Raw genomic sequence first — 26511 nt, 5'->3', positions numbered from 1 at the left:
GATACAAAAGAAGCAAAAAGTACATAAGGATAGACTAAAAATATATAATCAATGAAACGTTTTGTTCAAGTTACGGGGTTTGGACTGTCACCCGCTCTCCGCTCCCTCTTACGCTCTCCCGCTCTTCACCTCAGAGTCTCCAAGGAGTCTCCGCTGCGCTTGGGATAGCCTAACTAATTAGAATAAGCATCAGTGTAAAAACTAACCACAGCGAATAAACTTACGCCCGGTCGCGCCCGCGCAATTACGAAAAGTCTAGTGTTCGCTTTTCTTCGAGTGTTTCTTTTCAGCATATTTGAATTTCAGGACAGCATCCCCTACAACCCAACATTTTGGTCCTTCGAGCCGGATCACCTGGATTTTCAAGTTTGTCCATCAGCGAACAAATTATAAGATAAGTACGAAATTTCCATTCCTTTTAATTGCCGGTCGGCAGTAAAAGGTTCGAAAATCCAATTTCATTCAATTTGCTGTAAGATTTATTGTCAAATCTAACGGATTTCTCCGACAAAAGGCAATTAAATAAAAGTACTTATCCATTCTCACGGGCGCCGCCATATTACCCACCGTTCTCCTTTCACCCTCATTCGTGAAAATTTCTAAGTCCAAATTTCCGAATACATTTAAATATTAATCCAGTCCGATAGTGCAAAATTCCAAATGTGAAAAAGTGAATAATTTGTGCCAAGTTCAGTGAAAATTTCTAAGTCCAAAGCTCTGCCAAAATTGGCAAAAAAATTCTGTTCTCGTTTCACTGTGTCAAACGCAAGCCAAATTCATTTCGCAACACATTTTTGCTTTAACTCCGCAGTCCACTTATTACAATTTGCTTTGCTATCGAAGAATACAACAACGAAACAAACAACACATACCCTCTGGTCATTCCCAATAAAATATTAATTAAACATTTACCGGCCAGTTCCAAATATATTACATCAACATACACTACATCCATATACATTGCATATATTACATCAACATATACTACATCTATATATATTACATCAACATACACTACATCCATATACATTGCATATATTACATCAACATATACTACATCCATATATATTACATCAACATATACTACATCCATATACATTGCATATATTACATCTACATATACTACATCCATATATTACATATATTACATCAACATATCCACATACATATATTACTGACATACATTGCGCACATTATCTGCATTCCCTTTAAACGTACACCAAAGTTTAAATTGTTTCCCGTCGGCAAATCCAAACCACAAATAAAATTTATTCCGAGTGCCGACGCGGAAAAGGAGTTTTGTTTTCCATCAATTTTTTCCGTAAATTTCCAAATTAATTTCCGAGCAATAAATTAAAAGCGGTTTTATTTTCTTTTTTTTAACAAGTAACTTTTTCAATATTTATTAAATTTTTTATTTTTTATTTATTTATTTTTTTTTTAAATTTTCAAAAAAATTATCCATAAATAAATAATACGACCGCCGAGTCGCTCACCCGACAAATATTTTTTCCTGTATTGCTTGGATATTAATTTGTGTTTGTTTTAGAAGTACTTACAACGCGGAGAAAAGACTCCAATTCCACCATTCCATTTTCTCCGTTTCCAGTTGTAAACAAACAAAAAAATTTTCTTCGTTCTAATAAACATTTTATTTCACCGTGTTCCACATTCCAAGTGTTCCAACCGTAAATAAGGTGGACCTAATTACCATAAATCACAGGTCATTTATACAATTCGCTGTTCACTCCGAGTCACCTGTCCAATTAGTCTAAACTACGGCGTTTCCACTTCGCAATTTCTACACCACTTTCTCACCCATTACATCCTATACGGTCATTTTCCGCTGCTTTTACCGTTCACGGCGGAAAGCTTAAATTTATTAAGTGCAGTCTGAGGAAACTGACTACTTTTCAAAAGTGTGACCGGGCTCCAAACCCGCTTCCCTTCCATTTCGTATTTCTTCGATTATGCCCATCGGAGACGATAAAAAGAAATTGTCCGCTGACAAACCCAGGTCTATTTTTTCACCACAAGGGCCCAAGAGTCCAAGAATCCCAAGCATTTCGGTGAAAACGCCTGCGGAGATTTCCGACGACTGTGCTACTCCATCCAAAGCCACAGTACAGCGCACAGCTAAAAATATGGCTGCTTCCGATCTAGCGCTAGCCAAATTCATTTCGGTTTCTGACCGCTTAAGCGAATTTGAGGCTCGGATCAACACTCCGGAATCCGCAGCTCCAACCGTCACGATGCTTAGCGTCCGTCGCGACCAAGTCCGAAGCCTATGGGACAAGGTTGAAAAGGAATTCGACCTCTGCTCAGAGTGCATTGTGTCAGCAGGCGAAGCGGCAGCAAGCAACATGCCTATTCTCAGGGCTAAATACAGTTATTGCTATTCAGTCTATGAAAGGTGTGTTGCCCAGCTCGTTGATAAAATCGAGCAGGGCACGTCTCAGTCCATCCCAGACGCAAACGTTGCGCCCCAGGCCTACATTTCCTCTGACTGTCGGTTGCCTCCATGCGATACAGAAGTTTTCGCAGGCGACTATCTTCGCTGGCCGACTTTCCGGGATCTTTTCACAGCCATTTATATCAATAATCCACGGCTGACTCCGGTTGAAAAGTTATTCCATTTAAATGCCAAAACAAGTGGCGACGCGCATGCCATAGTTTCGATTTCGCCTCTCACCAACGAGGGTTTCCGCTCTGCGTGGGAAAACCTAATAGAGCGTTTCGAAAATAAACGATTGTTGGTTAACAGTCAATTGAAAATACTGTTTAATGTGCAGTCGATACCACAGGAATCTGGGGCGGCCTTGAAGGTACTGCAAAGTACTGTTCAAGGTTGCTTGACTGCCTTAGAACTGTCAGGAATCAACACTGAGAACTGGGACTGCCTGCTGGTATATCTGTGTTCATCCAAGCTCCCGAAGATAACTCTCTCCTTATGGGAGCAGTCGCTACATAAGAAAGCCGACATCCCGACATGGGGAGAGCTGAACACCTTCCTCACAGAACGTCATCGAACCCTAGAGGCCATCGATGATGTGAGACCGTCCGTACCAAGTCAGTCGCACTCCAAAGCGATGAACTCAAGTGGGCCCTCTAGAAAACTAAATTCCTATGAGACGAAAGTGGCTCCAAAATCGAAAAGTTGCGCCTTGTGCAACAAGGAAAACCATCCTGTCCGTGTATGTCCGCGTTTTCTCCAAATGTCGGTTGACGACCGGTCAGCCTACATTAAACGGAAGCAGTTATGCTTAAACTGCTTTGCAAAGGGACATCAGCTTCGTGAGTGCAAAAGCACGCACAATTGTTTTACTTGCCGTGGCCGGCATCACACGTTGTTGCACCGAAACAACCTCTTTTCCAGCAATTCAAGCCCTTCAAATCCTGCAAGGCCAATTTCCGCTAATCAGGCCAATTTCGTTCCAAATGAGCAAGCCGGTGTTCAAAATTATTTCGCCACGGGCTCAAGAGCTATCCTTCTTGGCACTGCCATAATCAACATTTCCCATCTTGGCACTAACTTTAAGGCACGCGCCCTGATCGACTCCGGATCAGAGGCGACATTCATAACCGAGCGACTGTTCAATCTAATTAGATTGCCATTCCAGGTGGTTCAAGCCCAAGTCTCGGGCTTAAACCAAACAGTAGCTGCTCAGTCCAAGAAGCTCTGCAGTTTCACCATCCGATCTCCGACTAGGCCCGCGTTGCAGTTGGAGACGACGGCCTATGTCCTCCCTCAACTAGCCGGAAATCTGCCTTCCTACCCAATTCCGCAAAATTTCCTTCGGGATCTTCCCGATTTGTCACTGGCGGATCCAAAATTCTATGAGAGCGCACAAATAGGTGTCCTTATCGGAGCCGACATTCTGCCTTCGGTGCTTCTGAGTGGAGCAAAAACCAACATCTGTGGCTCTCTCTTGGGGCAAGAGACCATTTTCGGCTGGGTATTAACTGATCCAGTGTCAGTCTCAGCCCAAAGTAGAATTTCCTCTTTTTCGACACAGATCTCCTTTCGACAATCAACTACGCGCAGCATGGCCCCTCGTCAACAAAATGCACGCAGTGCTCGTGCCTTGGAGAGCAGGCGTACCCGAGGTATTCAATCCTACCAATGCCGAGTCTGCCGCGGTATCCATCCTCTTCGGAAGTGGGCGAGGTTCCTAAAGCTCAGCGCTGAAAAGCGTTTGCGAGCAGTCCTCATTAACAAATACTGCGCCAATTGCCTTGCTCACGAGCATTCCACGGGAGACTGCCGAAGCGGTGATCGTTGCAAGAAGTGCGACCGATCCCACCACACGCTGCTCCACATGCATGAGCAGGTTAGCTCGTTGTCGCGGTCTCGAGCGTGCTCGCGTCTCCAACCGGTGCCAACCCGGCAAGCAGCTTCGGCCTCGTCCCAACGTTCCCGCCGGCAAAATCCGCCAACACAGCGTAGGAGTTCACCGCCACGACGCCCGGAATCGGCCACGCCAGGCCCATCGCTCTCGTCGCTGCTGCAAAGCCACAGCGTGAACATCCTTCCGACAGCGCTGGTCAAGTTGGAGACCGGCACGAAGACCTTCGAGACCGCAGCACTTATCGATCCGTGCACCTCCATGAGCTGCATCGACGCTTCGTTGGCGTCAGCCTTTACGCTTCCGATGACCTATGTCGGCGACGAGAAGATCTGCACGACGACGATTCGCTCCAGGATCGACGCGAACACTAAGCTGGAGGTCGTGCTCAAGATCGAGCCCAATGTGCGGATCCGCACACCTGTCCGGGCATTGAGCGACACCGTGGTGTCCAAGTTCCGGGACATCATGCTGGCTGATGACCAGTTCCATCGGCCTGCTACCGTCTCCATGGTCTTAGGAGCAGATGTTTATCCAAAGGTTATCCAATCCGGATTCCTGACCTTCGACGAGGGAATGCCGGTCGCTCAGACAACTGTTTTTGGGTGGATCGTGTCCGGTGCCTGCAGCCTGCCGTAGGATGGCTGTTTTGCAACCCCAGTGATTGCAAGGGGGGCGGAATGTTCAAGTTACGGGGTTTGGACTGTCACCCGCTCTCCGCTCCCTCTTACGCTCTCCCGCTCTTCACCTCAGAGTCTGCGCTTGGGATAGCCTAACTAATTAGAATAAGCATCAGTGTAAAAACTAACCACAGCGAATAAACATACGCCCGGTCGCGCCCGCGCAATTACGAAAAGTCTAGTGTTCGCTTTTCTTCGAGTGTTTCTTTTCAGCATATTTGAATTCCAGGACAGCATCTCCTACAACCCAACACGTTTCATTTCACTTAAGAAAATGTCTGATCAACCTCAAAACAAAAAAAAAAAAAAACCATAAAAAAAAAATTATTATTATTTTATTATTATTATTATTATTATTATTTTTCCTTCTAAGAAAGTTAAACATAAATCCAAAAACATCGTAATTCAACATACATTTTTTGTATTATTCTGTCATTATACAAAAATGCTTTGAGACAAAACACTGCTAATAATTAATAAGAAAAATCAATATCAAAAAATTTTTCCTTTCTAAACACAATATTAATATTGAGAACTCAATGACTAGATATATTACGTCATTTCTTTAAAAAGGGAGGTGTAGCATATTGGACTAATCTACCCTAAAAATACAATAAATGATTGGGTATACCTTAGCGTCAATACATTGTGACACTTTGTCATAATAAATATAAATATACAAATATACAAAAAAAACACCAAAAACTACGTAAGCACTCCAGCGCCCCAGTAATACGATCTAACGCTTATATATATAACGCCGATCGCGGAACGTGGGAATGCTGAGCATGCACTTTGCAGCTCAAGTGGTCAATGCCTTCTGCATACATATGTATATGTATAAATGTAAGTAAGAATACATAGATATAAGCAATGTATGTGCGGGTTAGCTGAGCCCAACTTCAGCACACTTTGATTATTCGAATAAACCGCTTCAAGCAGAGCAGAAGCTCTGAGCTCCAGAGCCAAGTCTATTTCATCAACTACCAAAATACCGTACTACTTGTTGAACATATCACACAGTCCGATCAAGGCGAACGGGTGATCTCGCACTCCAGAAGAACGCTGAACGCAGCGGAGAGGAACTACTTTGCAACGGAAAATGAATGTTAAAAAGAATGTCTGCAGACTGAGTACGATGATCAAGCAAGAGAGCAGCAGGGATGCTGATGGACGGATGAGATGCGAAGAAAGGTGAAGCTGGAGTCGCACAAATTTCCGGACTATTTATTTGGAGGCCGGCTGGTTGTACCGACACATTCCACACCGAACAGAAACGAGGAGTGCTTGGTCGAGGAAGCGCGGAAGACGCTGTCCGAGTTCTTCGAATAGACCGCGCACGAGCCCGAAACGTTCCCTATATTGGCGGCGTTATGCCGTAGAAGCTAAAGACACCGATATTGAAGGCCTAGTGAGGAGCCTCGACTTCGCTAGAATGATGGATGCCAGCGGAAATATATCCGCACCTGGCTGACCGGGTCACGCAAAGGAAGCTAGGACATGGCGAGATCTTTAAGGATTTAATGGTGGACATGCGTAATATAATGCGGTCCCTAGAGACGCTTGAACGAATATGGGAGAACAATACTCATGCCCTGCGCATGAGTGCCGGCAGCTGGATGCCCTGATGGCGTTAGCCGATGAAAAGCGCGACACCCAAAGGTTCGAAGGTACGGTTCGAACAAGAGCGAACTCACAGGGAACCGGCCGGCCAACCTGTGCTGGAAATGGGGAAGAGTTGGGCGAAAGACTGAGAAGTGTTGCCGGAGACCGGGAAACGCCACGCGACCAAAGCTTAAGGCGGAAGAAAGGCAACGGTCCGCCACAGTGCTCATAATCCGAAAATACACAATGGAAACAGTCCAACACCACAGTTTGTTTTATTAGCGAAGAGCTGGTGGACAGGTTGCAGGCGGTGGGAAGGGACGCACCCACGAGGAGGGAAGTGCGGATGACAAATGGGCGATACGGAGAGAGGAGTGTAAATATTTATCCTGACGAAGGTAGGATCAAGAAGTAAAGAGTCCGCAGGGATCAGCGTGGCAATAGGCAGAACTGGTCGAAGCCGACTGGTGGTAGTAGTCGTGGAGAAGGAGGACGTGGTTGAAAAACAAAATTAGCCGAGTTAGGTGGAGTGCGTTCACAAAATCACGATAAAGGGTGATCAAGCAGTCAAGCTGCGGTCCTACCCAAAGAACCCTAAGATACAGGTAGAGATCAACGCCAAAGTCGACGAACTGCTATTACAAAAATACATCATACGATTTGACCTCTCCTCATAAAAAAAAAATCCACTAAAACACATTCAGCTCTCGTTTAGGGTTGCAAATAGGAATAAAACAAAAGACAACGCTGTAATCCCCTACTACCAGATAACCGATCCTCAGCTAGTTCGAACGAGAAAGTTCAACATTATTTTTTTACATACCGATAGCAGTTGGTACGAATTAATATAAAAACTGTTTTTAAAAGTGTGGGCCGGTAGGACTAGGACGATAAAACAATAAATAATATCCTATATTATATATGTATATACATAAAATTTATATATACTATATTATATTATACTATATAAAAAATAATATACTTTTGGCCCTTAAATGACCAAAGTTCTGCGCTACCCAAACCAATTCACAGTTTGAACAAAAAAAATTATTTTAAAAACAGTTGTATCTTAAATGTCTATTCTTATATTCTTCGCGCTTTTCCCAAAAATAAGTTGTTCCACTTGTTCATTTGCAAGGCGCACATAGCGCATTTTAAATAATTTTGTAAAGTGCGCAATTTATCATATAATATTTTTTTACACATACACTGTATCACCCAAGATTTCATATTCAATGTTATGAACATTTAGCGATTGAGCCTACATTCGTTAATAAACTATAACGCCCGAGATCATTAAGAGTTTTGGTTTCCTGTTCACATTTTAATGAACTCGTGTTTGAACTTCAACCCCGACGGACGTGTTTTTAACAGAGCTCCAGTTAATATCGAAGTTTAAGTGCGAAATTTAAGCCCAAATGCAACCATCATATAAGAGCGAAAAGTCGCTAACACATATTTATATGTGATAAAACCTTATCACATATAAACCTTATCACAAGATAAACGAAAAAAAAACAAGTTAAAACAATAAACAAACAAAAATATGAGCGCATCCGACGCTCAAAATCAGAAGCGAGAGCTTCAAGCTAAACAAAACAAAAACAACTCGTACCTCTCATTCACCACCATATCAAACTACACAAAAAATTATCAAAGCTTACCCCCTCAAAGTGATGGAAGAGCGCATCTTGCTCTCCAGCATTGGAGGGACCCAACAATTACTCTCAGCACAGGAGCGCAGAATACTCGCCTAATTCATCAGCTCGTACACCAACAACAACTTCCGCTATACCAATAAACAAACCCTCAACTCTCCCGCTCTCAGCAACTTCAGAAACCAACACCACAACTTCAGCAACAACAACTACAGTTTTCTATGCTTCAAAGTCGATATGCTCTTAAGTGAATATTATAAAGCCCACAACCTCAATACCCGCTCCAACAACAATAAACAAAAACTCAATCCTTTCACCCAAACCAACAAAATTTAAAACGTCCCCGAGACAATCAGTCTCCAAACAGTAGTAAGCTTAAAGACGTCAGCTTAATCCTATGCCGAAGTCTTAAACAAAAACCAAGTAACTAGCCATCAAACCAACTCAACAACTCAACCTACTATTGTACCTGATATACAGCCTGCTTCAACTCAATTAAGCCAAACTGTACAAAATGATTTTGACGAACTTAAACAAATGATGAAACAATTAATAGCCCAAATGACAAATATGATGAACATTTTCACGCTTTTATTATCTAAACTTGACAAATAAACATATAATCGCCATCTGGAATGCTAACGGACTTTCACACATCAAGTGCATAGAGCTCGATGGATTCAAAACGACTACATACAGGCTACTACTTCATCGACCTCAGACACAACGGGCCCAATAAATATATCTGCAGTTTATTGCCCACCTAAATTTAATAATACAAAAGACCAATACCTCGATTTCCTAAAATCACTAGGAAATTGGTACTTTGCCGGAGGTGACTATAATGCCAAACTCACTACCTTAGCAAACTTGGAACTTCCTTATCTAGAAATTATTAAAATTCTTAAAGAACTACCAGACGCTATAATCACCTATATTAGAAACTTGTTTAACGGAATCCTTCGATTGCAGTACTTTCCCATAACTTGGAAGGTAGGCCATATTAAAGCAATTCCAAACACAGCCACAGCTAGTTCAGCGAACGTAATCAAAAATGCTCAGAATAATCACAAAAGCCGAATGGTATATTAGAAATGAAGATATACATAATGACTTAAACATAGAAACAGTCAACGAAACTATTAAAAAAAACAGCAAAAAACACACAAATCAACTACTTAGCCACCAAAACTCAAACTTGAGATTAAAACGCAGAACTCCAACAGAACTAAACTATTAAATTATTAATGTATTAGCGTATCCTTGCACTGGAAAGGGCCGCTTCTTTTATTCTTCACATCTAGTCAACCAATTACTTATTGTTAATTAAAACAGATTGTAATTTAAAGGAAAAAAAAAATTAATGCTCATCTTATTAATCTTATATAAAATAAGAGTGGTTTTTTCCTGCTGGTATTTCTTTCCTTAAGGTGACTAGGCTAAAGGCTTCTTACCTGAATCACCTGAACTTTCGCCACGTGAAATTTCTTACGAATTGAAAAGGATTGTTAGACCAAATGTGTCTGGGCATATTGCTTTTACCGTTGTAACTTACCCCCAGAAACGTAGCTTTTCATTGTCGCCCGAAAAGTAGGACGTTACACTGCGGTGAGCTAAGTTAAGTAGTTATGTAGAAATAGTCTGCCCTGTCTTTCGTGATCCACGGTGTGAAGTAGCCGTTTAAGGCAACCTCAAGCGCGACGACACTAAGAGGCATAAAATAAATGAGTTCTCTGTAAATGCTAAACGGAATACATGAATAATTGGGAACAGTTCCCTATTTTAATTATACCTGCAACTCAGCTAGTGTAAGTGCGAACGCAAATTTCACCAAAAAATTAGAAAAAAACATTTCGAAAAATGGTTCAAAAATGTGGGCGAGGCAGTTTCGGGCGGTTATAGGGCGTTAAAATGAACAAATAAAAATTGTGCAAATTGTGCACCAAATCATAGAGCCCTGTTCAAACAGCCATCAATTGCTGATCTCTGCCAGTGCATTTTAGTGCACTTTATATGTAAGCGGTTAATAAAAAAAAATGGTAGCGGTGAGGGGAAAATATAAATCATAAATATCGCAATTAAGGCGACAATTGATCGCCGATCGTAGCTACCGCATCGCGAACGAATATGTAAAATATAGTCACACTGCGAGAAAAATATCTTCGTGTCTAATGTACCATTCGGCTTTTGTGATTATTCTGAGCATTTTTGAGTGCGTTCGCTGAATTAGCTATAAGTGGGATTTACTGGCAGTTCCCCAGAGTTCTATTCCATACGTCCATTTTGGTTTTATTATCGCCTTGTATATTGCTATTTTATTATGTAATTCTATTTTTGAGTGTTTTCCTAGTAGCCAGTTAAGTTGCTGTTTCCATGTTAGTTTTGAGCCAATAGTTAGTCCACGGTACTTGGCATATGGGTGTAATAGTATTTGATTGTCATTGATTTTAATTGCAAAGATTGTGGGCTGTCGTGTATATTACTTGTTGAGTTTTGTCTTTATTTATCTCTATACCCCATCTCTCAAACCAGGATAATGTTTGTGTCATGATTTGGTGTAGTGTACTTGCAGGTGTTTCGCACGCGCTTGACGAAATTAACACCAGGGGTTGTGCTCGACAAAGCGACGTTAACTTTAGTTAACTACTCCCCCTCAAGATGGAGGCCGTCCTCGGCCGCCCTTAACTCAGCGAACGCCACGTCCAATCGTCTGGCGGATCTCCTGGCCTTCTGGGCACGCCAGCACACAATGGCAACACACAACAGGAGGCAACATGATGCTGCCACGATTAGTGCCACTCGCTGGGGGCGTTCTGCGTTGACCTCTTCTCTGAACCTCCGTATTGTCTTTAAGTTACGTTCATTTAGGCGATGAAGGTACGGGAGACTGAGCTGAGCACGCTTTGTTGGGAGGTGACATTCCCAGCAGAGGGAATTTTGCTACCCCGGGTACTCCGTTCTGGACTCCGTTCTGGTTAACGTACAGGGTTCCGTTAATGACGGCACGTCGGGGGAAGGTAACAAGGTGCGTACCATGCACCCAGATTTCAGTGCCGTCGTCCACTTGCACCCTGGCGGCCCTGTCGTTGATGATGACGACCCCCTCATCTACATAGGTGATGGGATCCAGGCTGCTGGGTTGTGCGCCGCAGTGCGCCGCGCCTCCGGCATTGAGTTCTCTTGCGCAAGAGCTGCCTGATGATAGCTGGCCCAAGTTGGCACTGGTTGATGCAGTGCAAGCTTTAACGGTGCACTCTGCGATAACGCCATCTAATCGCCGTCTAATCGTGGCATGGTTCCTTCGTGACTGACAGGGAAAATAGTAATTTTCTTACAGGCGAACCTAATTACCGGAAACTTAATGATAAAGTGTAATGCGTTACTGGATTGCAGAACCTTTACGGACGATACGGACATGAGATCCCCTATGGGGGTGTTGGTGGGCTCCTCCAGCCAAACTGATTTTAAATCTGCGTGATCGAGAATATTTGGACTAACAATGTTAATTTTTGCAAGTGTCACTGCCAACATTGAATTTTGAAGTTCCATCATGAGCATTCTATTTCTCGCGAGCAATGTTTCATGCAAATGACCGGTGTCAATTTGCGACTTTTTTGCTGTCTTGACGATTAAGTTGACGGTGGCAGTTAGTTTATTGATTGACTCTGGATGTTGGTATTGATTTCTATTTGCCTATTGTTCGCGTGTGAAAGTTTAAATGGATGATTATTCTGTTCTGTTCGCGGTTTGAGCTTTCTGGATTCTATTGTGAATCTCTACCTGTGGCTCATCAGGGTGAGTTAGGACGATGTCAACCGGTCTCCTGTTGATGACCGACTTATTATATTGGGTAGTGGCTAACATTACTGTTTCGACCGTAACACTTATGCCTTTGTTTATTTTTATGCACCTGGTTAGCTCAAACAACGTGCTGTTTAATGGCTCCACCTGTCCGTTGGAGGTACCGTGCAGTGGTGGTGCGTTTGTTATGCTTAAACCAAAGTTGTTACAAAGCATGGTCATGATCGTGTGCGACTTCAATGACGGTTCATTGTCGCAATAAATGGTCTTTGACCTTGGGAAAAAGTTCATCAGCTGAAGCACCGCTGGCTTCAGGTCTTCAATAATTCTTGAGGCGGTAGGTTGTACAATGGCAAATTTACAAAACTTGTCGACGCAAGTGGGGAAAAACTTTTTGTCAGTAGAGAAAATGTCTATGGGCAACATTTCCCCTGTGTTTGACGGTATTGGCGTTTCACCGAATTCTTGCTTCTTTGGGTGCCTGTCATACTTGGCCAGCTTGGACATTTTGTGGAAATAGTATACCTACTTTAAATTATCTTGCGCTGCTCTGTCTGCTCTATTGTGTTGAGCAGGTTGGATTTCCCTTCTTCGAATCTGATTACGTCCACAACGCGGTTCCTGCAATGCCAGAACTGTGTGGCTGGGAACCTCCGGACTATCTATAATGAAATGGAACCGTCTTTGGGACGATTATGTCTATCAGTTCGTCTAATAAAGACTCCCTCCAGACGAAGTTAACCGTGTGGCGCCTTTTATTCCCAAATAAAATAAAGGTATTTTTAGACGAGAAACGTGCGTCCCCCAGTATTATCTGGTTCTGGGAGCAGTTCAGCGGCTGTCTGTCGACTTCACTGTCTTTAAATGTCCTTGAAATCATTTTTATAGGGCGGCCCTCTTGGGACACCACCGTGGCTATACGGTATCGTTTTTATAGGGCGGCCCTCTTGGGACACCACCGTGGCTATACGGTATCGTTAGATAAAATGGCTTCTTATAGTCAGGGTAGCTGAGCATGACGTCTTCTGATTCCAATATATTGCGCAGTTTTTGGACTCAATGGGTCTCAGAGAAACGCACCTGAATATTTCTCGATCTATGCCTACTTATTGTTCCGTTGTCGCCCTTTAATATGTTCGAAATGGGACTTGCTGTAGCAGCGAAGTCTTTGAAGAAACATCTATAGTAGCTCGCGAGGCCCAGAAACGACCTGACTTCGAGTACCATCTTGGACTCTGGGAATTCTTTTTGTGGGTCCGTTGTGGCACCGTTTCTGGTGACTATGAACCCAAGAAAGCTCACGATTTTCTTGAAAAACGCGATTTCTCAACCGATACTCTCATGTTCGCATGTTGTAGGTTTTTTAACACCCACTATACATGTTTGATGTGAGCCTCCTCGTCCTGCGAGAAGATGATCACGTCATCAACATTAACATAGCAAAATTTGCCTATTTGTTCCCGTGAAATATTATCGATCGTTCGCTGAAAGATGTTGACGGCGTTCCTGAGGCCGAACGGCAGTCTCTAGAACTCGTATTTTCCCCCGTTTACCAAAAAAGAGGTTTTTTCATGATCACGTTCCGCTAGCACTACCTGAAGATATCAGATTTGAGATCCAGGGTCGAAAAATAGCAGATTTCTTAATATCATTAATATATTTGGCATGGGGTATTTGTCGGGAATGGTTCGCACGTTGAGTTTGCAAAAGTCCAAGTCCAAGTCACCAAGCGCTTGTTGCGGTTGCCCGTCCCATTAAAGGTTGACAAGTCTGGTAGAATGAAGAATGTTGCTTTTCCGTTGAACAGAGCAACAAAGCATTTATTTGTGACGGTGGTTGAGCCATGGATCGAACGCGAGTTTGCTGCTCGGCATTTCGCTGGCAGTTTTGCTGCTTGTGCTGCCTACTAAAATTTGGGTTCTTTGACCCGCTTAGCTGCGTTTCTGCTTGTTGGGGTGGCTTGCTGCTGAGCACCTGCCTTGTATTCTTTTTCCTTCACGCCTCCATATCTTTCATGGTTCGATTCTACCTCTTGCGCGAGCGCCAGAGCTTGGATTTGCTGAGAACAGCACATCTGTGAGACTACGTTTGAATCCCGAAAAAAAACACAGTTAGTGCATCTACGCGGAACTTTTCACAGAGGCGCTTTGCTAGGGCCGGCTCGTATGACATGTTGACTTTATTAATCAACAAGACTTCATCGTAATAGTGCCGTAGAGACATGCTGCCTTGCCTCAGCATGCCCAACTCTTGCTCGATTACGTAAACTGGACGTTTGTCGCTGTATGTGAAGTTGAGACGACTTAAGTAGTTAAAGTTAAAGTTAAAGTTAAGTATTGTGCCGAAAAAGGCTAGAACAACAACATGACTTTTTCAATCAAGCCCTTATTTGCAGTGGCTTGCTCAGCTAAGGCAGCGGTGTATTTCATCTGGTCTGCATCCAAGTTTCTTGGAGTGGGAGGCGCCGCAACTGAATGTCTTGGCGCTGGAACGCGAATGCGACTATCACAATCAGAGTCCGAATCACTATACCGACGGCAAGGGGTTCTATAGCGACGGAAGGGTGCTATATGCTTCCTATATAGACAACGAACTCAACGCTTGAGGACGGGGCAATATGGTTGCAAACCTTCAAGGATCGTATTACGTTGAACGATGAAACAAAACGGACGAGATAAAGGCAGAAGGACAAATTTTGTGCGCGCGTGCATTTGATGCGATGCTTTTAATAATTATTCAATAAATGTTTTTTTTTATTTAAATTATTCTTGCTGCCAATAGTTTATTATTTTTCGTCAACCTAATCCACTACTATTTTCACGCGTCTTGGTGCGTGTTAAACTGTTTTTACTGTTAATTTCTATCTTAGTAAAGACACTTGCAAAAACTGTATTTTTGTACTTATTTTTAATTTGCAGATCCAAGAACAGTTTTAAGAGAGGTGCCCACATTTTTTGTTGTTTTGTGGTGTAGCGCAGTGTTCTAATCTAAAGTTGGTGTCTGCTGTTGCGCGCTGCGTTGTCTATGCCTACCGCGCTACCGTCTCCGCTGTATAGCTCCAGCGGCTTCGGTGTAACGTGAAATAGAACGTGAACCCCAGCCAACCGTACTCAAGGGGCGAGGTTAATGACGTTGTCGCTGTGTCGCCTGCGTTGACGTAGGTCAGCAGCAGCCACTTGTCGGATTGATCTTTTGTAAGCAACAGTGGTAGCAAACACTTGTTTTTGCTGTTAGCACTTGGTGTTTGTCACTACAGCCCTGTTGACGTGGCTAAGTTTGATTCACTTGTAGTGAGTTTTTATCTTGTGGGTAATGACTAATGCAATGCATTGTCAAATACCACTAGTTGGGGGCAATTAAGCAGTTTCCTGGTATGTTATGTTTATGTTTATGTTCACAATAAATACACGACGGAGTAACTTTTAAAAAACTCTTTATTAAGCAGAGCAAGTGCTGCTGCTTATGAGGGTAGAAAAGAACTAAATATGCGAATCCAAGATAAAGATTTCTATGCTCGCTCTCTATTTAGAGAGAGGAGCATAACACAAATGGGAATGCAAAATCTATTGCTGCACAAAGCAATGTATAAGAGTGATAAATAAAATAATAGGTTTTCTTTTTTTTTTCTCTCTCTCTTTTTATTTACAATCTGTCTTAAAAAATTATGACAATAAGTAAATTTTATAATTAATCTTAAATTAACAGAGGCAGTAGTTATCCATTAATCCCTACTCATAACATGTTTTGATACTTAAAACCTGTCGGGGAGATCTAGCACATGAAATCTTTTAAGTCTTCTGACGTTGTTATTATTATTTAGCAAACTTAAGGCTAAGTTATTTTCATGTGTTTTTAGTCTGTCTATATATTTTTTAATGTTTTGCTATTTCTTCTTTAACGTAAGGGATTCCTAAGTCTTTATGGATACTTCCGTTTGAAATATAAAATGGAGGATTTACAATTTGTCTTAATATTTTTGATTGGTAGCGTTGTAGAATCTCAATATTTGAGTTGCTGGCAGTACCCCAAAGCTGTATGCCATAAGTCCACACGGTCTTTAGTATAGCTTTGTATAAACGGACTTTATTTTCTAGAGTGGTTGCAGATTTTCGACCAAGCAACCAGGTTATCTTCAAACTTTTTTGATTTAGTTGCTGGCGCTTTGATTTTATGTGTTTTTCCACGTTAGTCTGCGATCGAGGTGCAAGCCAAGGTACTTTATGCAATTACTTTGTGGGATTGCTGATCCATTAAATAACACTTCTGGGCAGTGAGAAATTTATGATGAGCTGCTGCTGGCTGCGTGCTGTATAACCAAACATACATCAAACAAATATACCAATTTATTGGCTACACAAATGTAAACTAAAGAGTCACTTAAATAAACATTGTTTTGAAACCGCTTGGACAGGCAGCTTTAAAATTTTTTTTTCTGCATTGGGTAAACACATATCGACGATATCAAATTTCAGATCCCACAACAAATCAATTAGGATCAGAACTATACACTACAAGGAAGAAAGTCATTACACTATAAACGATGAGTACAACGAATTGGCGACATAAATAAACAATCTACACCTTGCATATCACAAATATATATATTTTATACCTATATTTCTACCAATATAAGACCTCATGTTATATATGCAAATATCTCCTTATATTTTCAATATTTTTATTTATAAACATTTTTTATTAAACTTTCAACATACTTTCTATATACTCCAAAATTTTTATATATTCCAAATATATTATACACTAGTCGGCATAAGTATAATTGTAAAATCCCAAATGCGAAGACTTTACTCGTTGAGTTTTTGTAAGAAACTGTTTTTATTTGGAAATATCTTCGGTTTAAATAGGTGACATGAGAATCGCATCTTAGAGTAAATGGCCTACGCAGAGGCCTAAGTAAATAGTCCCCGCCTCATCGGGGTCCCACGCTCCGGCACATCTGCCTATCTTGAGCGGCGAGGACCTTATCTGTGGTCTCCCACTAAGGGACTTTTTAGGAGGAGGGGAACGATCTCAAGTGACTGACTCATGTAGTGTGCACTTAGATTACATGTTTTTGAGCACTGCACCCATGCCTTAGATAACAAAATCCTAAATATAATTTATCGCTCTCGATTCATTTACATAAGATATGAACGGAGCCCAAAATTGTAAGTCTTTAAATATATTCGTGTTCATGTGTGAACAATAATAAACGAAGCACATTTGTCAGTAAAACTTTTAAATGGCTTGATATTGTAGTATTGATTTTTTGTGTGTAAGTAATATAAATTTAAAAATTAACAAACGAAAATTTGTTTATTGAAACTTAAAAAGTTATAAACAACTTAATGAAATATGATGATTTTTTGTTTCGGCATAAGGATTTTGACAGGCCTTCAATTCATTGAAAATATGTTTAAATGAAGCTGGATTAGCTCCTTATTGAAACAATTAATAAAATATATATCCTCCTTTGGCATCAATAACTTTTTGAGTTGGTCCTATATTGAATCCACCAAATTGTGAAGGATATTTAGAGATATCTCTTTCCAAAGGGAAGTGAGCTCAGAAATCTTATCCTATCAAGTTGTATGTACCGAAACTGTTCTTTTGCGTTTTAAAAGAGACCAGATGTTCTCAATAATATTTAAATCTGGATTTTGAGGTGGCCAGTCCAAGCCGGTAACGCCAACATCCTTTAGGAACTTGGTTATCATTCTTTGTGGCATGGAGCATTATCTTGTTTCATGATAAATGATTCCCCGATTAGCCTATCTCCAGAAGGAACTGCATTTTCGTTTAGGGTCGCCAGATATAGGGACCAAGGCACCCACCCCATTGTAGTCAATACATCACCACACCATGGCAGTGCCTCCACCATGGCTCACTTTCTGACAAACAAATCTTACAAAAAATTTTTGTTTTGACGAGTTATACTCGAAAGAGCTTTCATCCGTCCATTAATCACTTCTCCAGAAAGACTTCGGCTTCTCTAGATGTTCCTTTGCAAATTTCAGCCCTTTAAGCTTATTCACATCCTTAGACTTCATGTCCTGTTCCTGTTCCGTCGACGAACTGTGCGCTCACTGATTGCCTTACGTTCACTTTTCGGAAGGCTAGCGGTCAAATTCCACTGCGTTGCAAAGGCTTGGGGCTTCGCGAGAGGAATTTTTTTTAAATTCCCGTATAAGGATTTTGTCGTCAGCGATAGTTATTTTGCGCTTAGGACCTGTTCTTTTAAGGTTTTTTGAGTCATTATGTTTCATAAACTTTTTAATTTGATAATACAAAGTTTGTCGCGACACAATAAACTCATTTGCAATGTTTTTGACGTTAATTCCAACGTTAAACTGTGTTACCATTGATGATCTAATAAATAAACTTAACTCAGCCTTTTTACCAATGGCTATCAATTAATTTCTTTTTTTTTTAAATAATATTTATGAACCAGATAAATAATAATTATAACCCCAACTTTGATCGCAACAGCACGTCCCAGAACAGACCGAAAGGACGCTTTGAACGAAACCCCAACTATACGCCAAACAACTATACATAAGACCCCACCCCAACAACGGCCGTGATAATTTCAGCCAGGACCACCTAACGGACCCCCAAGGCGGCCTCGAAGGCCGACAAGCCTCGAAGCCTCGACCGACTTGAGTAAAAAACAAGATAGAACGCTATAGTCGAGTTGCCCGACTATCAGAAACCCGTTACTCAGCTAGTGTGAATGAGAACGCGGAATTTCATCATTTATCTGGAATGTCAATAGATATTGGGGAATAAAATAACAAAAAATTTAAAATTTATTTCAAATATGTGGGCGTGGCAGTTTTGGACGGTTTGTGGGCGTGGCAGTTTTGTGCAGTTTGTGGGCATTAGAGTGGGCGTGTCAACGTTCTCGACGTTCATACGGACAGACGGACATGGCTAGATCCACTCGGCTATTAAATCTGATCAAGAATATATACTTTATATAGTCTGAAAAGCTTTCTTCTTCCTGTTACATACTCTTCAACGAATCCAGTACAAACTTTTACATAGTTCAGCCCTTCCCTACGTAATATTAACCCTGATTGACCCTCACATCCTCATTGACCCCTCCTCATCGACACTGTTTCCACATACTCCTTTGTCGACCCAAGAAATACCATCCCACAAGAAATTACTCAAACACTGGTCGAAGACATTAGGATCACAGTGGTGATGGACAATAATAAATTAAAAAAGACAACTACCTATACCGAGAGAGTTTGGATATATAAACCTTATCATTAAATTCCACTCTTACTTCAACGGGCTCCTCGGTATAGACTTCCCTAGAAGACGTAAGGCAAAAATAGATATCGAGAAATTAAAAGTTGAGCTCGAAAGAGCTTCTACACAGAGAATGTGTTGCGTTAAGCCTCCCACGGTTACAAATAAGGAAGACTTCTTTTTCAATTCTGTGGGAATTGAGAAACATCTCACTATCACGAATGGCCTTTATATAGCCATCGACGGACACACCGTTTTTGAAGTAACCAATAAATCCGGGGACGAACAAACACTTTGTCTAGACCAACCGATAGAGGTTGCGCCCTACAACGAGGATGAATGACGTTGAGGCTCGATCACCCTACAGAACATGAACGACCAACCGACCGTATCCAAGCGAAACAGTTAAACTCAGAAGAAAAACAGGCACTGCTTTCAGTCTGCTGAAAAGAAAACTCGTACCTTCTCGAATGCGGTTAAGCATTCTACCGTAACAACGAAATTGTTGAATGCCTGGGCCGCGCCAGGTATTTACTACCTTGGACTTGGCAAGTCATCCACCAAATCCAAATGAATCCCGAAGACAGGGCCAATACAGCATTCCATAGGATGTCCAAGAAACGCCCCTGCTACATTTTATTCTCCGTCTCACTAAAAAAGCATATCCTTCATATCAGCTCTGTTTTCAAGTGTCTACGTACGGCCAACCTGAAAATTAAACTAACCAAGTCGTATTTCCCTCGAAAATAAATAAATAAAATCTACTGGTTACCCAGGCGGGTATCAGACCGAGCCCGCATTAAATTGCCGCCATCAAAGAATTTCCCTCCCCCAAGTCTCGCAGACAAATCAAATCTTTCCTGGGACTCAGGATATTACAGGAAAAATTTAAAAGATTTTGCGCGAATTACGAAGCCAATGAAAAGTGGAAGGTCTTTGACGAGGAATTCCACGAGGCCTTTGTAATTTTGCAAAACCGAACACGAACTTAACACCGTTCGAAGTCTTTAGTGGTCTTATTCATTTTTTCGAAAAAAATATTCAAGTTTAATAATGAACATGACTTCTGGAACAAGCGCCATGAGTTTCAGAGTAAATTTTATCCAGAAGTCAAAACCCACTAAGGGGAAATCGCCGGAAAACGCACAACCAAACTGAACGAAACTAAACGAAACATTGAGCTCATTCTTTCGGAATGAAAAGAAGAGAGACAAACGCCCAGGAACTAATAATTGCTCCGCTAACCGACGACCAGTGTATTGCAAAAATCGAACTAGGAATCGCCAGAACGGTGTCGTTGTGCATAATCAAAGCCGAGGAGGTAAAGATTATACCCGTAGGAGAACCTGAATACACTTAAAACCGAATGGAATGTCGCAATGATGCACATCGACGGCACAACACACATGTCAATCATCTACATCCTGATTGCCGGCTTCTTCGCATTGGAAATCGCCACCGAAATGCTGAAGAAATATAAAGTAACATTCACCACCAAACCGTTGCTACCTACCGTAACTCCGGCCATACTGTCCTTATGGCTTGCGTTCCGTCTGAATGGGGGAGAACTTAGCGGTGACGCCACTAGCATACCTTAACCTCCCCCGAAGCCACCATCGGAGAGCTGTCGGGGGAAGCTGCAGAAAGAAAGTTTAAATAAGATTGAATTGAAACCCCTTGAAAAAATGCATACTAGGAAGTTTGAGCAATCAATTGGCACATTGTGGACTTCGTAGGAATTTTCGACTGTAAGCTCCAAAAAAACACTGTCACAGCGGTGACCACACAGAAACCGCAGAGAACGCCAATGGATCAAAGACACACGGATTCGAAATCTAAAATTTGATGTGTCGGTAGAATATGCAGAGCTTTTTGATCAGAAACCGAAGCTGATATGCCTGTCGAAGGTTGCCAACAGTCGCTAGAGGAACCGATGCGAACCGAGCGATACGGGCTTTAACCAAAGACACTAGAATAACAAGATGAGTAACGGCCATACATTGGTTTGGCACTATGCAGCCACTTTTTTGGTGACGGCCAAAATTACTCTCTTTCCGCTCACTCCCGCTGAGAGCGTAAGAAATCTAAAAATATAATTTGCTTGCTTGTGTGAGTAAAAACAAGAGACGAGAACGCGTGCGTGCGTGTTGTGCTAGAAGACGATTTTTGGGCCGAAATCAATTCTGACCGAAGAAACGAATTTACATGGTACATATTAGGGTAGTTTTTGCCAATTTCCTAGCAATATGATAAAATAAAATAATTTTTAAAAATTCGCGCCCTGACTATTATAATTTTAAAGCTTTTAAAATTTGTTTGTTAAAATCGCCGCTCGAATTAGCTACCGTTTACACATTTATATTTATTAAGTTCAATTCTAATTTGTCTCTCATCTGACAATTTTTTAAAAGCGAAATATTTTTTTTTTAAACACTTTTAATGTTAATGTTACATCATATTAAGCCAAATGACTTAATAATTATAGTAAATAATTAAATATGATAACTGTTTATTGCAAAAGTCATATCAAAGACACTAGAATTATTCTAGTGTCTTTGCTTTGTTCATATCTTGAAGCACGAAGTACGGACACAAGCACTCAACAATCATTGCCTTATTAATTTTTCACACGCCGCAAGATGAATACTCTAATGACAAATATTCTTATATAAAGTCATTTTTGAAATTTATTTTTGTGATAATATGTACATAGTTTTGGCTATTTCTAATCTATTTTCAAATAATAATAACGTTAAGGCAATGCAAAACAAGAATTTTTCGTATGGTGCCAATTGATCAAAAATAATATAGATTTAAAGTCAAAGAACGTCTAAGGTGAAGGGCATATTTTGTCAAATTTACAATGCATGAGCATACGTGTGCACACATACAGTTGTCTGCTATCACTTTGTGCGTTGAAAAGAGCTGTTCGCTGTAGCGCTCTCCGCTCTCTCGCTCTCTAACAAAAATTCGAGAGAGCCTGGAGCCACCTCTAGAGCCACGGCCAAAAAATCGTATGGCGTTACGCATCTTGTTATTCTAGGGTCTTTGCTTTAACCAAGGAAGGTGGATCACCTTCACGAACATAAGAATTCATCATCAGTGTATCCGACAAAATGATCTTTTATACATAATACAATATGTAATAATCATAAAAATCCCGCTGATATTTCGTGGTCTACAGTCGAAGATAAGCACTCGTCGCGTTCCAACGACTACCCGTTAGTCCTACCGCGTACGACCTATGTGCGGCATAACTTTCTTTTTTAAAATGCGCGCCATTCAGTCAGTTGATGTCATAGCGGAGCGCTAGTGGTCCCGTTCAAGAGGAGCTACTGCCATGAGTTGGAATATTGAGGAGCGTGCCTTTGCCGTTGAGGCCTACGTTTCAAGCGGATGTTTGCTTATTAAAACACAGCCTGCATTTCGGAATGGCAAACAAAACATTCGCTACTGGGCTGACACCAACCCTCGAGAATTGCATGAAAGGCCTTTGCATTCACCAAAGGTCACAGGTCGTGTGCAATTTTTGCAGGTGAAATTATTGGTCCGTGGTTTTTTGAGGAAAATGCGGTTACAGTGACAGTGAATTCGAACGGGTATGTAAAAATGATACAGAACTTTTTTTCTCACGTCTAGAAGAGTTGGATTTGGGGGACACTTGTTTTCAACAAACGGTTCAACAGCCCAAACTTCAAGAGCATCGCTGGGCAGACAAAATGACGGACATGGCAATAACGACTCGGCTATTGATAATGATGAAGAACGGATAGCTTAAGTATGCTTTATTTTAGCACTTGTTTTTGTGACTTTTTAAACATAAACAATAATGAACTACAAACATTTTTAAAATGATCTGTTCTTCAGACCTTTATACAACTAACAACTTACACCTTCGCTCGAAATGAGCTATCTGTTATTACTTTTTTCTAATCTCAGTTTAAGAAATTTACCTAATGATGCCATCTACGATTCTGCAAATCAAAGCGCTCTAGTAAAGTCGTTAATGGTATCTTGTGTTATCATGGTGGATTTAAAAAAAATTAAGTGGTAATTATGACTCACCATACAACAAGCTGGAATTCGTACTGTACCAGCCCAATTGTAATATAAAAAACAAAGTTTGTAACTTAGTTTTTGAATTATGTCGGGTCCATAATTGCAGTCATCTCGAAGAACAACATAATGAGTTGGGGTTACAGTACCCTGTCGTACCAATTGCGAAACCAAAAAAAAATCATACATATTTGATTTTGTTATATGTTGATCTACGACAGTTCCTGGCAATGGGTTTTCTAGATGAATGCCGCTACCCTAAAAATACAAAACAAAGTTGTTACGGTCCAAATTAAAGACAGAAGTGATAGTTTGTTTTTATAAATCAATGGACGGGTATTTTGGATTTTCATCAAAACCTTCGAATATGAAAACATTTTTAGTCCGAGTACTGGAGTCGTAAAATTTTTAGTGTTTCACAAGACGATGGCTAAAGAAATACTTAAATCAATTATAAATATGAGTGATGGTAAGCTTATCCTAAACAAGTGGGTCGATATAGTCGAGCTTTTCGACTTTCAGACAATCCGTCAGTCCAAGTGCAAAATAGAAATTTTTAAATTACTTAAAATTCTGAAAAACAAAAACAAATATTAAAATGGAAAACATTTTTTAAAAATTATTGTGGTTTATTGGGTTTCTAGGAATTGGGTGTTGAATGTGTGGCCAACTTCAAAAGAAATCTAAAACAAGAGAGAATGGTATAGTCGAGTTCCCCGACTATCAGATACCCGTTACTCATAATTTTTTTGGGATATCGATAGTCATTGGGAAATAAAATAAGAAAAAAATTTATAATTGCTTCAAAGTAAGGGCGTGACCGATTTGGGCGTTTTGTAGGTGTACGGAGGGGCGTGGGCGTGATTTTGGTAAATCGATCGAAATTTGAAAGACAATCAAAACGAAGAAAAATAAAAACATTTTTCAAAATTTGGGGTGTCAAATTCGTATACCCATAACTAGTATAGTAAAAGGGTATACTAGATTCGTTGAAAAGTATTTAACAGGTAGAAGGAAGCGTTTCCCTCCATATAAATTAAATATATTCTTGATCAGGATAAATAGCCGAGTCGATCTGGCCAATTCCTTCTGTCTGTCCTTCAGTCAGTCAGTCCGTTTGTATGTCGTATGTCGTTGAGATACATACAGATTGTATAGACAACCACGACCAAATTTTTGAAAAATTTTTGAATTTTTTTAAATAATTTAATTAGTCTTTATAATGAGAGAGAGGGGACGATTCTGTTGACATCGAAATTTTTGACCTTTCATTTACCTTCCTTAGCTATAGTAAAATCAAAGACCCTAGAATAACAAGATGCGTAACGCCATACGATTTTGTGGCACACGATTTTTTGGCCGTGGCTCTAGAGGTGGCTCCAGGCTCTCTCGAATTTTTGTTAGAGAGCGAGAGAGCGAAGAGCGCTACAGCGAACAGCTCTTTTCAACGCACAAAGTGATAGCAGACAACTGTATGTGTGCACACGTATGCTCATGCATTGTAAATTTGACAAAATATGTCCTTCACCACAGAAGTTCTTAGACTTTAAATCTATATTATTTTTGATCAATTGGCACCATGCGAAAAATTCTTGTTTTGCATTGCCTTAACGTTATTTTTATTTGAAAATAGATTAGAAATAGCCAAATCTATGTACGTATTATCACAAAAATAAATTTCAAAAATGACTTTATATAAGAATATTTGTCATTAGAGTATTCATCTTGCGGCGTGTGAAAAATTAATAAGGCAATGATTGTTGAGTGCTTGTGTCCGCACTTCGTGCCTCAAGATATGAACAAAGCAAAGACACTAGAATAATTCTAGTGTCTTTGATATTACTTTTGCAATAAACAGTTATCATATTTAATTATTTAGTATATTTATTAAATCATTTGACCTAATATGATGTAACATTAACATTAAAAGTGTTTCAAAAAAATATTTCGCTTTAAAAAAATTGTCAGATGAGGGACAAATTAGAATTAAACATAAATATAAATGTGTAAACCGTACCTAATTCGAGCGGCGATTTTAACAAACAAATTTAAAAAGCTTTAAAATTATAATAGTCAGGGCGCGAATTTTTAAAAATTTGTTTATTTTATAATATTGCTAGGAAATTGGCAAAAACTACCCTAATATGTACCATGTAAATTCGTTTCTTCGGTCAGAATTGATTTCGGCCCGAAAATCGTCTTCTACAACACGCACACTTATACGCGTTCTCGTCTCTTGTTTTTACTCACACAAGCAAGCAAATTATATTTTTAGATTTCTTACGCTCTCAGCGGGAGTGAGCGGAAAGAGAGTAATTTTGGCCGTCACCAAAAAAGTGGCTGCATAGTGCCAAACCAATGTATGGCCGTTACGCATCTTGTTATTCTAGTGTCTTTGGTAAAATATACCAGCTATTCGTACTATTATGAAATTTTTTGTTTCTTCCACGTACTCTTCAATAATTTAATATAAATCTAGTGATCTGGTGTTAAATAAATTATTATTAATTTAATTAATTTTATCTAAATTGATGAAGAGCACGCACTTAGCTTAGTGTGCTTTCCAACGCTTTTTTTTTTGAGAAAGCGAATAGTAAATATAAAGGTCAGTCAGTCTAAGACTAAATTTTGCTACTATAGAGTCAAGTGCCATTTTTAATTGATTTTTAAAGTTTTTAAGGTCTTTTTACTAGCCAATAAATACGTAAAAATTAAATTTTTCAATAAATAGAAGCATACATGTAAGAAAGTATTTTTCACGTAAGAGAAGCAAATCAAGCAGGTCCAGTAGTAAAAGCAGAAAGACAAGAAATAACAGAAAAGGCGACATTCAGTGTGTGAAATTTAGCAGTGACAGTTGCAAGCGTGGAGTAAAGCCGAAAGTTGTTTGAAGGAAACCCAAAACGTTGTAACAACCATGTAATTATCAATTGTTAACTATAATATCAATAATGTTTCTGTTGCTCCTTTAGTTGACGTTCACGCCGTTTGGCCTGCTGCTGTCTCGGTGCGGCGCTTATTTCTAAGTATCAAAAATATAGATGTTTTTTCCGTTTTTTAACTTAATGACTTTCCCCCTTGACTTTACCATGAGTGTACTTATAA

At 40.4% G+C, this 26511-nt stretch overlaps 1 protein-coding gene across 4 annotated transcripts in view, besides 21 other annotated features; it reads right to left on the bottom strand.

The window, feature by feature from the left end:
• Positions 1-66: part of a mobile genetic element that runs on past the window's edge.
• Positions 1-6007: part of a mobile genetic element that runs on past the window's edge.
• Positions 1-26511, bottom strand: part of AGO3 (Argonaute 3) — a gene marked incomplete at its 3' end in the record, with an annotated part of 135048 nt that overhangs the window by 16853 nt on the left and 91684 nt on the right. For 3 of the 4 annotated variants that reach the window (NM_001043164.3, NM_001043163.3, NM_001043162.3), the window contains exon 7: positions 23416-23664. In NM_001043164.3, coding sequence (NP_001036629.2) covers positions 23416-23664 — 249 coding nt within the window. Of the gene's footprint in view, positions 1-23331; positions 23665-26511 lie in introns of those variants that run through there. The other variant, NM_001170027.2, reaches the window with a different exon arrangement.
• Positions 85-5279: a mobile genetic element.
• Positions 4023-4340: a mobile genetic element.
• Positions 6042-6269: a mobile genetic element.
• Positions 6726-7231: a mobile genetic element.
• Positions 7368-7460: a mobile genetic element.
• Positions 7970-9643: a mobile genetic element.
• Positions 9792-9995: a mobile genetic element.
• Positions 10446-10892: a mobile genetic element.
• Positions 10918-15449: a mobile genetic element.
• Positions 15726-16362: a mobile genetic element.
• Positions 16872-17295: a mobile genetic element.
• Positions 17540-18503: a mobile genetic element.
• Positions 18763-19122: a mobile genetic element.
• Positions 19198-20328: a mobile genetic element.
• Positions 21312-22401: a mobile genetic element.
• Positions 22602-23060: a mobile genetic element.
• Positions 24087-24345: a mobile genetic element.
• Positions 24380-24532: a mobile genetic element.
• Positions 24704-25804: a mobile genetic element.

The sequence above is a fragment of the Drosophila melanogaster genome, chromosome 3L (assembly GCF_000001215.4).
Source record: "Drosophila melanogaster chromosome 3L".
NCBI classification, from domain to species: domain Eukaryota; kingdom Metazoa; phylum Arthropoda; class Insecta; order Diptera; family Drosophilidae; genus Drosophila; species Drosophila melanogaster.
The sequence above is the reverse complement of the archived record's forward strand: the minus strand, read 5'-3'. Positions and strand labels throughout refer to the sequence as shown.